The 16,727-nt window shown below is 45.5% G+C and overlaps 1 protein-coding gene across 5 annotated transcripts in view; it reads right to left on the bottom strand.

Annotated features, from left to right (window-relative positions):
• usp2a (ubiquitin specific peptidase 2a) overlaps nucleotides 1-16,727 on the bottom strand; it is a 115,315-nt gene that overhangs the window by 22,161 nt on the left and 76,427 nt on the right. Inside the window, exon 1 of one of the 5 annotated variants that reach the window (XM_080214830.1) lies at nucleotides 751-953. The exons of the other annotated variants lie outside the window; for them this stretch is intronic. Within the exon in view, the coding sequence (XP_080070956.1) occupies nucleotides 751-900 (150 nt within the window). The 5' untranslated portion in view covers nucleotides 901-953. Of the gene's footprint in view, nucleotides 1-750; nucleotides 954-16,727 lie in introns of those variants that run through there. 5 annotated transcript variants of the gene reach the window in all.

The following is a 16,727-nucleotide window of genomic DNA, read 5'->3' as shown; positions in this document are numbered from 1 at the left end:
GACCAGTTGCTACTATCAGTGTGAACACATGATGGTAAAGGCAGTGGATCCATCCCAGTGAAGTCCACTGCTCTGGGACAACAAGCTTATGGGCAAATGGAACAATTTCACTCCCACCTCGCTGCACCTTTTAGGAACCGTTTCTCTCTCTCCTGTGGGTGGAGGAGTGATGTTGGAGAATTAGTTTCACGGGCACCAAATTTCCACAGCCTTTATGGATGAACTGACAGTGAGTGGGCAGCTTGGTTCCTTTTGGGAAATGAAGATGATTGCATGAAATTTAGATCAGGTCTCCTTTACCAGACTAGACTAGGGAGAGGGCACAAACAGGTAAGTAACCAATAAAGGAATCAGATAAATAATTAATTAAATAGAAATTTGTGGGGCTGTGTGAAAAGAGGAGGGATTTATGAATAGCTCTGTCAAAGAGCTTGCACAGGTACAGTAGGCTGAACGGCCTCCTGTGCTTTAGGATTAGATTAAATTCATCCCATTTGATCTACTGCCTCAAGATTGAGTTCAGGATGTGATTTTTAAAAAATCTGTATATTACTCAACATTTCAAATCCAAAAAAAAGCTTTGCAGAAAGCCCTCGCCTGCTCCCCCTCTCCCAGCCTCCACAGTGAGTGAGAGCTGGGTTATTCGGGACTAAAACACACAGACAGACAGACACACACACATATACATATACATCCCTCCTGAGTCTGCTGGATGTTCCAGCCGGGCTCAGCTACACTCACCATCCTTACCTTAGCCTGGTTAATGAGCAATCCCACGAAGGTGGAGACCAGCATGGAGCCAGAAACATTGGCACTCTTCCTGCGGAGCTCCTTGTTAAAGAGGCTGAGGACCGGCTCCTCGGTCACAGTCACTGTGTAAGACTGCCTCATACTGGGCATGGCCAAGCAGACAGAGTAAAAAGTCTGACAACACCAGGTTTAGCCAGAGGAGAAGCGAGAGCGGCTGTGAGAAGGCAGCTCTGTGGGGCAGCTTTATATAAACTCCGCAGGAACAGCCAGTGTGACAGGAGAGGTGGAGTTATAGCTTCTCTTTAACTCTCTCTGCTCCAGAACAAACTCACCCAGGACCTCAACCAAGCACTGGCCAGCACTGAACCAGCATTAACATTCAAACAATCAAATAGAAATTAAACTGCTTCTTCAGCAAATAAAACCGTGAGGCGTCAATAAAATAAATTGAAGTTTAAATACCAACTCCAACTACTAATTCTAACCTTAACCACCAACTTTAATCTTAACCATCAACTCTAACCTTAACCACCAACTGTAAACTTAACCAACCACTGATAAGTTGTAATCACTGGAACCATAGGAAAGTTACTGTGCAGAAAAAGGCCATTCAGCCCATTGTTTCTGCAATGGCCAAAAAAGCAGAAACTAGCCCCTCATTTTCATCCCATTTTCCAACACCTGCTCTGTAGTTTAGCAGATTCCAGCGCTTCAAATACAGATCCAGGAACCCTTCAAATGAATTGAGCATTTGACCCTCAACCATCCTTTCAGGCAGTGAATTCCAGACACCCACCACCCTCCGTGTGATAAGAACTTTTCTTCTTGTCTCCTCTAATCCTTCTATCAATCACTTTCAATCTATGTTCCCTGGAATTTGACCTCTCAGCTAGAGGAACCAAATCTTTCAGTCCACCCTGTTTACACCGTGATTAGGTCACCCCCTGGTCTCCTCTGTTCTAAGGAAAACAACCCCAGTCCTCATGGGTTTCCTCCCACAGTCAAAGATGTGCAGGTTAGATATATTGGCCATGCTAAATTGCCCCTTAGTGTCAGAGAGACAACTATGGTAAATGCTGCCAATGACTTGCCAATTTTTAAACTCAATGTCCTGGCCTATGAAGGCAAGCATGCCGTATGCCTTCTGAACTACCTTCTCCTCTGCATTACCACTTTCAGTGACCTGTGTACCTGTACATCCAGATCCCTATGCCTATTAATACTCTTAAGGGTTCTGCCATTTACTATATATTTGCTATCTGTATCAGACCTTCCAAAATGCATTACCTCACATTTGTCCAGATTAAACTCCATCTGCCATCTCTCTGCCCAAGTCTCCAACTGATCTATATCCTGCTGTATCCTCTGATGATCCTCATCGCTATCCGCAAATCCACCAACCTTTGTATAGTCCAGAAACTTACTAATCAAACCAGTTACATTTTCCTTCAAATCAGGATCTGATGAAATGTATCCCAGGATGTTATGGGAGGCTAAGGAAGAAATTGCGGGTCCATTAGCAGAGATATTTGAATCACAGACAGCCAAAGGTGAGGTGTCTGAAGATTGGAGGGTGGCAAACGTTGCGCCTTTGTTTAAAAAGGGCCGCAGGGAAAAGCCTGGGAACTACAGGCCAGTGAGCCTCACATCTGTGGTGGGTAAATTGTTTGAAGGTTTTGTGAAAGACAGGATCTAAAGGCATTTAGAGGCGCAAGGACTGATTAGGGACAGTCAGCATGGCTTTGTGGAAAATCATGTCACACAAATTTGATTGAGTTTTTTGAAGGGGTAAAAAAGGTAGATGAGGGCAGTGCAGTTGATGTTGTCTACATGGACTTTAGCAAGGCCTTTGACAAGGTACCGCATGGTAGGTTGTTGCATAAGGTTAAATCTCACAGGATCCAGGGTGAGGTAGCCAGTTCGATACAAAATTGGCTTGACGACAGAAGACAGAGGGTGGTTATAGAGGGTTGTTTTTTAAACTGGAGACCTGTGACCAGCGGTGTGTCTCAGGGATCAGTGCTGGGCCCACTATTATCTGTTGTTAACATTCATGATTTGGATGAGAATTTAGGAGGTATGGTTAGTAAGTCTGCAGATGACACCAAGATTGGTGGCATGGTGGACAGTGAAGGAGGATTGCAATGGGATCTTGATCAATTGGGCCACTGGGCTGATGAATAGCAGATGGAGTTTAATTTAGATAAATCTGAGGTGAAGTATTTTGGTAGATTGAATTGGGACAGGACTTACTCAGTTAATGGTAGGGCACTGGGGAGAGTTACAGAACAAAGAGATGTCGGAGTACAAGTTCATAGCTCCTTGAAAGTGAAGTCACAGGTGGACAGAATGGTGAAGGAGGCATTCAGCATGCTTGGTTTCATTGGTCAAAACATTGAATACAGGAGCTGGGACGTCTTGTTGAAGTTGTACAAGACATTAGTAAGCCGTTCATGGAATACTGTGAACAATTCCGGTAAGCCTATTATAGAAAGGATATTATTAAACTAGAAGCAGTGCAGAAAAGTTTTCTTATTAGAATGCTACCAGGACTTGATGCTTTGAGTTACAAGGAGAGGCTGGATGGACAGGGACTTTTTTCCTAGAGTGTAGGAGGCTTAGGGTTGATCTTATGGAGGTCTATAAAATAATGAGAGGCATAGATAGGATAGTCAAAATCTTTTCCAAAGGTAGGGGAGTCTAAAATTAGAGGGCATAGGATTAAGGAGAAGGGGGACAGATACAAAAGGATCCAGAGGGCCAATGTTTTCAATCAGAGAGGTGGTGAGTGTCTGGAACGAGCTGCCAGAGGCAGTAGTAGAAGCGAGTGCAATTCTGTCCTTTAAAAGACAATTAGACAATTACATGGGTAAGAAATTGGCCAAATATGGACAACTGGGACTAGCTTAGTGGCAAAAGCTGGGCGGCATGAACAAGTTGGGCCAAAGGGCCTGTTTTTATGCTGTAAATCTCTATGAAAAGTTCAGGCAGAGATCAAGAATGATCACCAGTAATCAGTTTTGACAAAGGATCATCTGGACTCAAAACATTAGCCCTTTTCTCTCCTTACAGATGCTGCCAGACCTGCTGAGATTTTCTCGCATTTTCTCTTTTGGTCACCAGGAACATCCTCTATTTTACCTGGCTGAGACTCAGGGTGGAGTCTGGAATGTCCTTTGCCCTTTGCTTGTGCTGTTTAGGTTAGTTGCCATGCGAACCCACATAAATGAACAAACATGTGATTTGCAATTTGAAGTACAGATTCTAAATTTGAGGATGAAACAAAATTGGGGGTTTAGAGGTAAATTGTGAAAAAATACAGGAAAACATGGATAAACTTGCAGAATGTATATTTACTTGGGAAATTAATTTCAATATAGATAAGTGTGAGGTCATACAGTATTCTTCGGGTATTAAAAGTCTAAATGATTAAGAGAAACAGAGGGATCAGGAGGGTAAAGATACCAAAATCAATAGCAGTGCAGGCTAATAAGGCCATAAATATGTTCTGGGTTCACTTCCAGATGGATAGAATTGAAAAGCTGAGAGTTTATGTTAAATTCTTGGTTAGGCTGCAATGTGCACAACGCTGGTATTCGCATCAGAGGCTCTTGAGAAGTACAATAAAGATTTGTTGGATAATATCAGTGTCATAACAACACAGAAGGAGGCCATTTACCCCAGAGTCTACACTAGCTCTCTGTGGAGGAATCTAGTCAGTCCCATTACTCCACAATGTCACAGTAGCTCTGTAAGTTTATTTCCTTCAAGTGTCTATTTGATTTCCTTGTGAAACCATTCATCATCTCCACATGTACCCTTGCAGACAAGTTCCGGAACATTACCACTCGCCTCATAATCCCCTCACATCCCCCTGCATATCTCGTCCAAAACAAAATCTATGTTCCCCTGGTCCTTGTAACATTAGCCAGTGGAAAAGACTTTTCCTTGTCCACCTGATCTAAACCTGTCACGGTGTACTGGCATCAAAATCCTCTTATCGCTTTAACTTTATCTTCAAGTTATATTTGGTTTTATGAACTCTCATAATTTAAAAAAAAATCAGGATGACACAATGGTGGGGGTGGTGAGGAATTATTTTCCAATGCTGAGCTGTTTTTAGGAAATTTTGATTATTTCCTTTCAAACTGCTAAGGGCCCTCAATATGGTGTTGATTTTTTAATATTTTGACGGTGACATTCTGAAAGAATCTAATGCTGAGTGCAGCAAGATAATGGAATCATTAATCACATAGTGTGATCCTTTAGACTGTTCTGTTTAGTACAAGCCAGTTGTTCTGATTCACAGATTCATACATACTCGTTATGGATTTCTACTTTACATCTTGTTTGAAAGGAATCAAATTCATTTACCTCTGCCCTGTCTACCAGCAATCCACAAAAGCTGTGGCCAAGATGGGTGGCACAGTGACACAGTGGTTAGCACTGCTGTCTCACAGCACCAGGGACCTGGGTTCGATTCCCGGCTTGGGTCACTATCTGAGTGAAGTCTGCACGTTCTCCCCGTGTCTGTGCGAGTTTCCACGGGGTTCTCCAGTTTCCTCCCACAGTCCAAAGATGCGCAGATTAGGTGGATTGACCATGCTAAGTTCTCCCTTAGTATTGGGGGACTAGCTAGGGTTATGGAGAGAGGGCCTGGGTGGGATTGTGGTTGATGCAGACTCGATGGGCCAAATGGCTTCCTTCTGCACTGTAGGGTTTCTATGATTCTATGAAGATTATTGACCTCTGCCAATAATGCTCTGAGCTGACTTCTTTGTAGCCCTTTAGACCTCACCCTATTGGGATGCACGTTGTTTTCTGGTCAGCCTGTACCCACATAGCAACGCATCGATGATGGCAGGGGGAGGGATGTGAACAGAAATCAAACTCCATCACCCAATTACCTCGATAAATCCACATTTCTAAAAGGGGGAGATTACCTTTTAATATCAAGCATTCAAATCTCAGCCATGTCAGAGCAGCAGAACTGAGCAGTTATACCCATCAGGAAAGACTCAACTGGCTCAAGAAAAGAGTGAGAAGCTCTGTTATGGATTTATACAAAAACACAGGCTTTTACTGTGTGCAAATTGGTCTTTCAAATGAATCAAGACTTTGATACATCAAGAGAATGTTTCCATTTGTGAGAGAGATGAAAACTCGTGATTATGCATATAAAAGTGTCACTGATAAATCCAAGAGGAAATTCAGGAAAAACTTCTTTCCCCAAAGAGTAGTGAGAATGTGGAACTTGCTATTTGGGGTGAATTGAACGGATGTGTTTAAAACTAAATAAGCACAAGAGGGAGAAAGGAATAGAATGATATACTGTAGGTCAGATGAAGGAAAGTGGGGAGAGGCTTATCGCAGAATAGTAACAGTGCAGAAGGAGGCCATTTGGCCCATCATGTCTGCACCAGCTGTCCAAATGAGCATCATGGCTTCATGCCATTCTCCTGTCTTTCCCCCTTTACTCCTGCACATTGTTTCAATTCATTTAATGCTCTCTTGAATGCTTTGATTGAATGCATTCCTAATGTGGAGTATGAATTTGGAGGCCAGTTGAGTCAAATGGCCTGTTTCTGTGCTGTAGATTGACGTATCTCGATTTGTTTCACGAAAATCCTCAGTGAGTTAACAAACTTGCTAACCAATTTCCCTTCTCCAAGCACCCAGGATGAGTACAGAAACAGAAAATGTTGGAAAATCTCAACAGGTCTAACAGCATCAATGGAAAGAGAACAGTGCCAATGTTTCAAGTCTGGGCGACTCTCCATCAGAACAAAATGATGATCTCTGCTCTGTAATCAAAGTCCTTTCTTTGTCTAACTGCCAAATAAGTGGTAAAGAAAGAACTTGTGTTTATATAGTGCCTTTCACAACCAGCAGTAACCTGCTGTATGGAAGAAAAGTGGCAGCCAATTAGTGCACAGCAAGATCCCGAATACAGCAATGAGATAGCAAGGTAATCTGTATTAATGATATTGTTTGAGGCACAAAAATTGGCTAGGACACTGGGGAGAATTGCTTAAAGAAGATCTAGTGTTCAAGGATCTGTTACGTTCACCTCAATGGCAAATCGGGCCTTAGTTTAATTTCGTATCTAAAAAATAGCACTTTGGACACTGTAGCACTCCCTCGGTATTGCACTGGGAGTATTTGCATGGATTATGGGCTCAAGTCTCTGGAGTCTCCTGACTCAGGGATTCCTGTGCTTTTGTGGCTATTGCACAAGTGAGGCAGGATTTAAATGTAAGGCTTTTTAGTTCGTTCAAAGGTCCTCTCCCACATTGCAACATAAACCACTGACACACTGATGATTACCAAACTGGCAAACTATTATCAAATAAATAAAAATTTTATAATTAAACCTATCAAGAAAGTGTTATAATTAAACCCATAAAGAAATAAAATGCCAAAGCAATTTGCTGAGAGAGATTTAGCCGCTGAACTCTGGAGGAGCCACTCCCCTGAAAAGTGATTGCCTCTAAGTTTACTGCCCTTCAACTAAAAGGTTAGGAACAAAGTTAAGCTTCCCATGCTGGCTCAGTTGGCATGTTCTTCAACCCCACCTCTGCCCTGTCCCACCGTTCCCCCTCCACTTTTCCACCCACCCCTCCCCTGAGCCTCCTTCCCCAGTAGCTGGGAGAAAGATGGTCCCAACTCCTTGGACGGAGTGTTTGTGGCAACCTTTCAGATCATTAATCAGTTGGCAAATGCTCCCGCTGCCGTACACTGCTCTCCCATGACAGAATTAGCAATGTCAAGTGAATCCTGATCGAAACAGTCACACAAACATCAACTGTAGGCTGGTTAGGATCAGACACATCTCTGGATGAAAAGCCTATTGCTCAGTGAGATTCAACAGAGAGAACAACCAGCTGCCATTTGGGATTGTAGAGGAGTGACTGACAAATACTCATGCCAGATATTGGGACCACACACTGCCTGACTGCCACACTGACCCTCCCCACCCTGCAATGCCTGCCACACTGACCACCACGCTGCCCATCACACTGTCCGCCACACTACCTGCTGCACTGAACCCCCACAGCATCACTCCCATATGTCCCTCACCTGTCCATTTTGGAATTCTAAACTCACAGGTTGCTGGTACCTCAATAGTTAACAAGAGCTCACCTCTAATCTCTTCAAGAAGTTAAGTGATGAAAGGTTTCTGATGCTGCATTGCAATGAGCTCCAGCTGATGTCAGCAAAGCCAATATCTGATTAGTGTGAGTTGGGTAACTGGCAGAATGCATTCTCCACATTGCGATAATATTCCTGCTGGAATGCTGCACTCAGAAAGCCACAAAGCACACGGCCAGTGAGGGATGGGAAGGTTAACGGCTGGGCTGGAGGGATAGGAATGTCAGGAGGTTAACAGACACAGTCAGTGTTAGAAACAGGTCTGACATCAGCAAATTTCCTCTAAGATCAACTACAAATAATGATTGGAGCTGGATTTGAAATGCTGGTTCTCGTCTGTGTCTAAAGTGATGAGCTGCGAGGAGAAATTGCGCCTTGTGACCTTGTTACCAAACAAAGCAGAATCTGCTTTCTCGATATTTACGGTTTGTGTCCTCTAAGAGCTTCAAGGACAGCCCTGGCACAATAAACCTGCACCCAGGGGACCCCTAAGTCCCTGAGTCCAAACGACAAGAGTTTGACACCATAAACCAGGCAGAGAGTCATCAGAGGGTCAGTGCTGAGGGAGTGCCGCACTGTCAGAGGGTCAGTGCTGAGGGAGTGCCGCACTGTCAGAGGGTCAGTGCTGAGGGAGTGCCGCACTGTCAGAGGGTCAGTACTGAGGGAGTGCAGCACTGTCAGAGGGTCAGTACTGAGGGAGTGCCGCACTGTCAGAGGGTCAGTAGTGAGGGAGTGCCACACTGTCAGAGGGTCAGTACTGAGGGAGTGCCGCACTGTCAGAGGGTCAGTAGTGAGGGAGTGCCGCACTGTCAGAGGGTCAGTGCTGAGGGAGGGTCGCACTGTCAGAGGGTCAGTAGTGAGGGAGTGCCACACTGTCAGAGGGTCAGTACTGAGGGAGTGCCGCACTGTCAGAGGGTCAGTAGTGAGGGAGTGCCGCACTGTCAGAGGGTCAGTGCTGAGGGAGTGCCGCACTGTCAGAGGGCCAGCACTGAGGGAATTTTGCACTGTCAGAGGGTCAGTACTGAGGGAGTGCCGCACTGTCAGAGCGTCAGTGCTGAGGGAGTGCCGCACTGTCAGAGGGTCAGTACTGAGGGAGTGCCGCACTGTCAGAGGGTCAGTACTGAGGAAGTGTTGCACTGTCAGAGGGACAGTGCCGAGGGAGTGCCGCACTGTCAGAGGGACAGTGCCGAGGGAGTGCCGCACTGTCAGAGGGACAGTGCCGAGGGAGTGCCGCACTGTCAGAGGGTCAGTGCCGAGGGAGTGCCGCACTGTCAGAGGGTCAGTGCCGAGGGAGTGCCGCACTGTCAGAGGGTCAGTGCCGAGGGAGTGCCGCACTGTCAGAGGGTCAGTGCCGAGGGAGTGCCGCACTGTCAGAGGGTCAGTGCCGAGGGAGTGCCGCACTGTCAGAGGGTCAGTGCCGAGGGAGTGCCGCACTGTCAGAGGGTCAGTGCCGAGGGAGTGCCGCACTGTCAGAGGGTCAGTGCCGAGGGAGTGCCGCACTGTCAGAGGGTCAGTGCCGAGGGAGTGCCGCACTGTCAGAGGGACAGTGCCGAGGGAGTGCCGCACTGTCAGAGGGTCAGTACCGCACTGTCAGAGGTGCCATCTTTTGGATGAGATATTTAATGGATGCTTGGGTGAATGTAAACGTTCTGATGACACTATTTCTAACCCGAGCAGGGGAATTATCATGTATGGCTTGGCCAATAATTATCCCGCAATCAATTTCACGAAATACAGATTATCTGCTCATTGACACTTTGCTATCTGTTAGACTTTGTTGAATGCAAATTAACCACAGAATTTCCTTTATTACAATAGTGAATACACTTGAAAAAAAGACTTCATTGGTTGTAAAGTGTGGCTTCCAGCAGTCATGAAAAGTGCTACCTAAACACAAGCTTTTCAAGTCTTTCTTCTTACGACAGAAAGAACACTTCAGAAGTACTTCATTGGCTGTAAAGCACTTTGGGAGTAGCTGGTGGTAAAACATGATAGGAAGATGAGCAGTTTCTCTCGTTGCTGCATTCTCTAACTTTTGGGCCAGTGCAGAGTCGGATGATGCACTTGTGGGCCTTTTATATTTTAAAAAATTTTTGCCATTTATATAATAAGAGAAAATGCTGGATAAACTCAGCATGTCTGGCAATATCTGTGAGAGAAACAGGCTTAACACTCTGAATCCACATGACTCTTCTACAGAACAGTGGGGATAGAAATGTGATGGATTTTATATCTGGAGAAGGAGGAGGAAGAGGTGAAGCAGAACAGGAGGTCAGGGATAGGTCAGGGAGAGGTTGACAGAGATGCCATGGACACAAGACAAAGGGAGTGTTGATGGTGGCATTAAGGACTAAAGAAGGTGCTGACAGCGGCAGAATGGGAAGAGAGCAGAATGTGTGAATAGGAGAAGAAAGGTCAGTGCTTAGTGAAAGCAAAACTAAAGACCAAGTAACAGGGGGCCAGTGGAGTGGGGTAGAGTGGGCTTTGTGCTGGGACAAGTTGGAGGAGAAAGCTTGCTATCTATAGCTGTTGAACTCACTGTTGGATCCAGAAGGCTAAAGTGTGCCCATTCGGAAGATGATGTATTGCTGCTCTTCAGTTTGCAATAGGTTTTACTGAAGCATTGCAGCAGGCCGAGGATGGACATGTGGGCAGCTCGGTGGCACAGTGAGTTAGCACTGCTGCCTCACAACGCCAGGCACCCAGGTTTGAATCCAGGCTTGGGTCAGTGTGGAGTCTGTACATTCTCTCCGTGTCTGCCTGGGGTTCCTCTGGGTGCTCCAGTTTCTTCCCACAGTTTGAAAGATGTGCAGGCTCTTAGTGTGAGGGGGATTAACAGGGTAGATACATGAGGTTATGGGGACAGGGCCTGGGTGGGATTGTTGTCAGTGCAGGCTCGATGGGCCAAATGACCTCCTTCTGCATTGTAGGCACTCTCTGATTCAGTAAGGCAGAGTTGGTATTTTAAGCTCTGACTTTGTTCCATTGCCAGATGAACAGTAAGACAAAGGAAATTAAAAAAAGCCTCTACATCCAGTCAGATCATTTTGAGAGAGAAAAATACTGACAATCTTTGCTCTCAATAACACAATCAGAAACACATTAATTCAGCTCAGAAGTGTTTGCAGCTGAAGCAGTAAACTAACTCTATAAATTCTGAACATTGGAAAGCTACACTCCTGCTCTCTAGTTGTTCCCAGAATCACAAGGGTCAACGTTGGCTTGCTTTTGACCGGATGGCGTGTTGAATAAATGGTTTACGTCACTAGCATGGAGCTGAGATAATGAGTGCAGGAACACAGGGGCAGGTGACTGATTACAGCAATGAATCACAGAAGCACAGGATCAAGTGCTTTGCATAAGGAACAAGCGCACAAGGGCAGCCTGCAGGGAACAAATCTGCTAAAGGAGGCATGTGGACAAGGGGGACAGAAAGGGAGTGAGGGCTAAACAGGAGCAGAGAGAGATAGGGGCAGAGGAAAGATACAGGAGGTGTGAGAGAGTGAAAGGAGAGAGGGATGAGGAGAGGGTGAGAGAGGTAGAAGCGGTGGGAGGGAGACAAGAGAAAGGTGAACAGAAAAAAAAAGAAAAAAAATGTGCATTTATATAGCACCTTCCATGATCTTGGGACTTCTTTGTACATAGTCACTAATGTAATGTAGGAAATACAGCAGGCAATAGGTACACAGCAAACTCCACAAACTAAAATGTGATAATGCCCAGATTTTTATAAAGTTTATTTATTAGATATCAGTAGGCTTACATTAACATAGCAATGAAGTTACTGTGAAAATCCCCTAGTCGCCATAGTCCGGTGCCTGTTCAGGTACAGAGAGAGAGAATTTAGCCAATGGACCTAACCTGCATGTCTTTTGGACTGTGGGAGGAAACTGGAGCACCTGGAGGAAACCCATGCAGACACTGGGAGAATGTGCAAACTCCAAGCAGACAGTGACCCAAGCCAAGAATTGGACCCAGGTCCCTGGCACTGTGAGGCAATACTGCTAAGCACCGTGCCACCAAATGTGATGCTGGTTGAGAGACAAGGATAATGTGAACCAGAGAGGGATGAAAGAGAAAAAGAGAAGAGCTAGTGACAGGTAGGAGTGGTGAGATACACAGAGGATGAAGAGAAAGGGGAACAAGAGAGACAAAGGGGAAAAAAAATAGGGAGAGAGGGAAAGTGAGAGTAATAGCACAAAATAAAGTTTCTACATTGCAGCTTCCTTGTCCTCAGACTTTGAAATGCACTCACCACCATCGGGTTACTTTACAAAGGTGGTCACTATTGGTTGTAGGCAAACAAAGGACAATACATACTGAGATTTTAAAATATTCATTCATGGGTTGTAGGCATTGGTCGCTAGGCCAGTATTTATTGGCCATCCCTAGCTGCCCTCAAGGAGGTGGTGGTGAGCTGCCTTCTTGAATTGCTGCAATCCCGTGTGGTGTAGGTACACCCACAGTGCTGTTAGGGACAGAGATCCCGGATTTTGACCCAGTGACAGTGAAGAAACAGTGATATATTTCCAAGTCAGGATGGTGAGTGACTTGGAAGGATGACATGGTGGTGACCCAGGTATTGTTGGGTTTGGAAGGTGCTGCCCAAAGGAGCCTTGGTGAGTTATTGCACACATGGCTGTCGCTGTGCACCAGCAGTGGAGGGAATGAATGAGGTGCATGTGGATGAGATGCCAATCAAGCAGCTTGCTCTGTTCTGATGGGTGTTGAGCTTCTGGAATGTTGTTGGAGCTGCGCTCATCCAGGCAAGTGGGGACTATTCCATCATACTCCTGACTTGTGCCTTATAGATAGTGGACAGGCTTTGGGAGTCAGGAGGTGACTTCAAAGAACAAAGAAAATTACATCACAGGAACAGGCCTTTCGGCCCTTGAAGCCTGCACCAACCATGCTGCTTGATTGAACTAAAGACCCCTACCCTTCTGGGGACCATATCCCTCTATTTCCATCCTATTCATGTATTTGTCAAGATGCCCCTTAAAAGTCACTATTGTATCTGCTTCCACTACCTCCCTGACAGTGAGTTCCAGGCACCCACCACCCTCTGTGTAAAAAACTTGCCTTCTACATCTCTTTTAAACATTGCCCCTTGCATCTTCTTAAACTTATGCCCTCCAGTAATTGACTCTTCCACCCTGTGAAAAAGCCTCTGATTATCCACTCTGTTCATGCTCTCATTCCCCAAAAGCTGTAAATCTCCATCCCACACACTCTCCCTCTGCTGTATCTAATATTCACCTTCTCAATTCCCTGAAGAGGCTGATTGACAGATCCATACTCACTGCTTCCTGGACAGAGAGAGCTGAAAATCTCCATGCAGGCTACCAGACAGATACACGTCTATACGACTGGACTAAAAATGTGTGGATTATACAGATTGGACTCACTTTCTTTCCCTTAAGTGGCTAAGGGTGACAAGTCACCAAGACCAAATGAACTCCACACAATGCTTTTAATAGAGGTAGTGGATACTTTGGTTGAAATTTTTCGTAACTCACTAAATTCCGGAAGGGTAGCAGAAGGTTGGAAAACTGCCAATGTCACTCCCTTGTTCAAATAGGGAGAAAGGCAGAAGGCAGGGAACTATCGGCCAGTTAATTTAACATTTATTATTGGCAAGATGCTGGAGTCAATAATTAAAGAAGAAATAGTTAATCATTTAGGAAAGCTGAATATAATCAAACCTTGTCAACATGGTTTTATGAAAGATAAATCACGTTTGACAAGTTTGCTCGAATTCTTTGAGGATGTAAGAAGGAGAGTAGAGCGAGAGCAATCTGTGGATGTAGTGTATTTAGATAGGGTGGCATGGTGACACAGTGGTTTGCACTACTGCCTCACAGTGTCAGGGACCTGGCTTCAATTCTGGCCTCGGGTGACAGTCTGAGTGGAATTTGCATGTTCTCCCCATGTCTGCGTAGGTTTTCTCCAGGTGCTCCACTTTCCTCCCACTGTCCAAAGATGTGCGGGTTAGGTCAAGTGGCCATGCTAAATTGCCCCTTTGTGTCCAAATAGCTGGAGATTAGGGGATTAGTGGGGTAACAATGTGGCCTTGTGGGGATAGGGCCTGGGAAAGATGAGTCGAGAGTCAGGGAAGGTGTAATGCACCAAATGGCCTCCTTCTCCACTGTAGGGATTCTATGATTCAATGACTTCCAAAAGGCATTTGACAATGTGTCACATAAGAGGCTGATGCATAAAGTAAAAGCCCATGGAATAAGTGCAAGCGTGTTAGCATGGATTGAAAACTGGCCATCACATAGAAAACAGAGAGTTTGAATAAACGGGTCCTCTTCAGAGTGGAAAGATGTAACTAGTGGAGCAGCACAGGGATCAGATCTTGGCCCGCAATTGTTGATTATTCAATTGATGACCTGGGGAATTCAACAGAATGTAAGGTTTCCAAATTATATGAAGATAGGTGGAAGAACATGTTGTGATGAGGATATTTTAATTCTGTAATGGGATATAATAGATTGGGAGATGAAAACCTGGCAAATGGAGTTCAATGTGGGGAAGTGTGCATCCAAGGGTTCTGAAGGAAATGGCGGAGGTGATAGTGGATGCCTTAGTGATTATTTTCCAAACTTCGCTGGATTCCAGGGAAGTGCCGGAAGATTGAAAAACGGCTAATGTTACGCCGCTGTTTAAAAAGGCTAGCAGGCAAAAGGCAGGGAATTATAGGCCGGTTAGTTTAACGTCTGTTGTAGGAAAAATGCTTGAATCCATCATCAAAGAAGAAATAGCGAGGCATCTTGAGAGGAATTGTTTGATAGAGCAGACGCAGCACGGTTTCGTTAAGGGGAAGTCGTGTCTGACGAATTTATTGGAATTCTATGAAGATGTGTCTAGTGCGGTGGTTAGAGGGGAATCGGTGGATGCGGTGTTTCTCGATTTTCAGAAGGCGTTTGATAAGGTGCTTCACAAAAGGTTGTTACAGAAGGTTAGGGGGCATGGAGTTGGGGGTAAGATGTTAGCGTGGATAGAGGATTGGCTGTCAAATAGGAGGCAGAGAGTGGGGGTCAATGGGTGCTATTTGGATTGGCGGATGGTGACTAGTGGAGTGCCGCAGGGATCGGTGCTGGGGCCTCAGCTATTTACCATTTATATAGATGATCTGGAGGAGGGAGCCGAGTGTATGGTGTCAAAATTTGCTGATGACACAAAGATAAGTGGAACAGCAAATTGTGCGGACGGTGTAGAAGGTCTGCAGAGGGATCTAGATAGGCTGAGCGAGGACCTGGCAGATGGAACACAATGTTGGCAAGTGTGAGGTTATCCACTTTGGTAGGAATAATAGTAGGAAGGACTACTACTTACAGGGCAAAAAGCTGCAGCATGCTACGGTGCAGAGGGACCTGGGGGGTCCTTGTGCATGAGTCGCAAAAACCCAGCCTGCAGGTGCAGCAGGTGGTCAGGAAGGCGAATGGGATGCTGGCCATCATAGTGAGGGGGATTGAATATAAAAGTAGGGAGGTCTTGCTGCAACTGTACAGGGCACTGGTGAGGCCGCAGCTGGAATACTGTGTGCAGTTTTGGTCTCCGCACTTGCGCAAGGATATTTTGGCCTTGGAGGGAGTGCAGAGGAGGTTCACTAGGCTGATACTGGAGTTGAGGGGTTGAGCTATGAAGAGAGGCTGAATAGACTGGGCTTGTACTCGTTAGAGTTTAGAAGGGTGAGAGGGGATCTTATTGAGACGTATAAGATGATGAAAGGGATGGATAGGATAGAGGTAGAGAGGTTCTTCCCGCTCAGAAAGGACAGCAGGACTAGAGGGCACAGCCTCAAGATAAGTGGGGGGCAGTTTAGAACAGAGTTGAGGAGGAACTTCTTCACTCAAAGGGTGGCGAATCTCTAGAATTCTCTGCCCGTTGAAGTGGTGGAGGCTACCTCGCTAAATATATTTAAGTCACGGGTAGATAGGTTTTTGGTAGGCAAGGGAATTAAGGGTTATTGGGAGAAAGCAGGAAAGTGGAACTGATCCATGTCAGATCAGCCGTGATCTTATTGAATGGCGGGGCAGGCTCGAAGGGCTAGATGGCCTACTCCTGCTCCTATTTCTTATGCTCTTATTTAAGTGTGAGTTCATATATTTCAGTAGGAGGAATTAAAACAGTGATTATCTACATGGAGAGGCGCTGCAGATGAGTGAAGTACAGAGGGATCTAGGTGTTCTTGTACGTGAATCACAAAAAGCTAGCAGGCAGGTCCCACAACAGGTAAAAAGGAAAATGGAATTTTGACCTTTATTGCAAACAGGTAGGTTTTGTGGCAACCGTTTAAAGTGCTGGTGAAGCCTCACCTGGAATACACAGGATTCCCAGACTCTGACCTGGTGTTATAGCCACAGTATTTATATGGTTAGTCCAGTTCTGTTTCTGATCAATGGTAACCCCCAAGATGGTAGTGGGGGATTCAGCAATGGTAAGGCCATCTTGTTGGAAATGGTTATTGCCTGGCAGTTGCGCAACATGAATGTTACTTGCCATTTGTCAGCCCAAGCCTGGATATTGCTGCATTTGGACATCTCAGTGCAGAAGAGGCTGTTTGGCCCTTTGAGTCTACACTAATACGTGGGAAACACCTAACTCACTTAGCTAATCCCACTTGCCAGCTCTTGGCCCATAGCCTTGAATGCTGTGGCATGCCAAATACTCATCCAGATAGTTATTAAAGGATGTGAGGCATCCCGCCTCCACCACCCTTCCAGGCAGAGCATTCCAGACTTTCAGCACACTTTGAGTAAAAAGGTTTTTCCTCACATCCTTCTAAACCTTCTATCTCTTACCTTGAACTTGTGTTC

This window comes from Carcharhinus amblyrhynchos, chromosome 29 (genome assembly GCF_965287045.1).
Source record: "Carcharhinus amblyrhynchos chromosome 29, sCarAmb.v2.hapA, whole genome shotgun sequence".
Lineage (NCBI taxonomy): Eukaryota > Metazoa > Chordata > Chondrichthyes > Carcharhiniformes > Carcharhinidae > Carcharhinus > Carcharhinus amblyrhynchos.
Note: the sequence above shows the minus strand (reverse complement) of the source record. Positions and strands in the feature narration are given on the sequence as shown.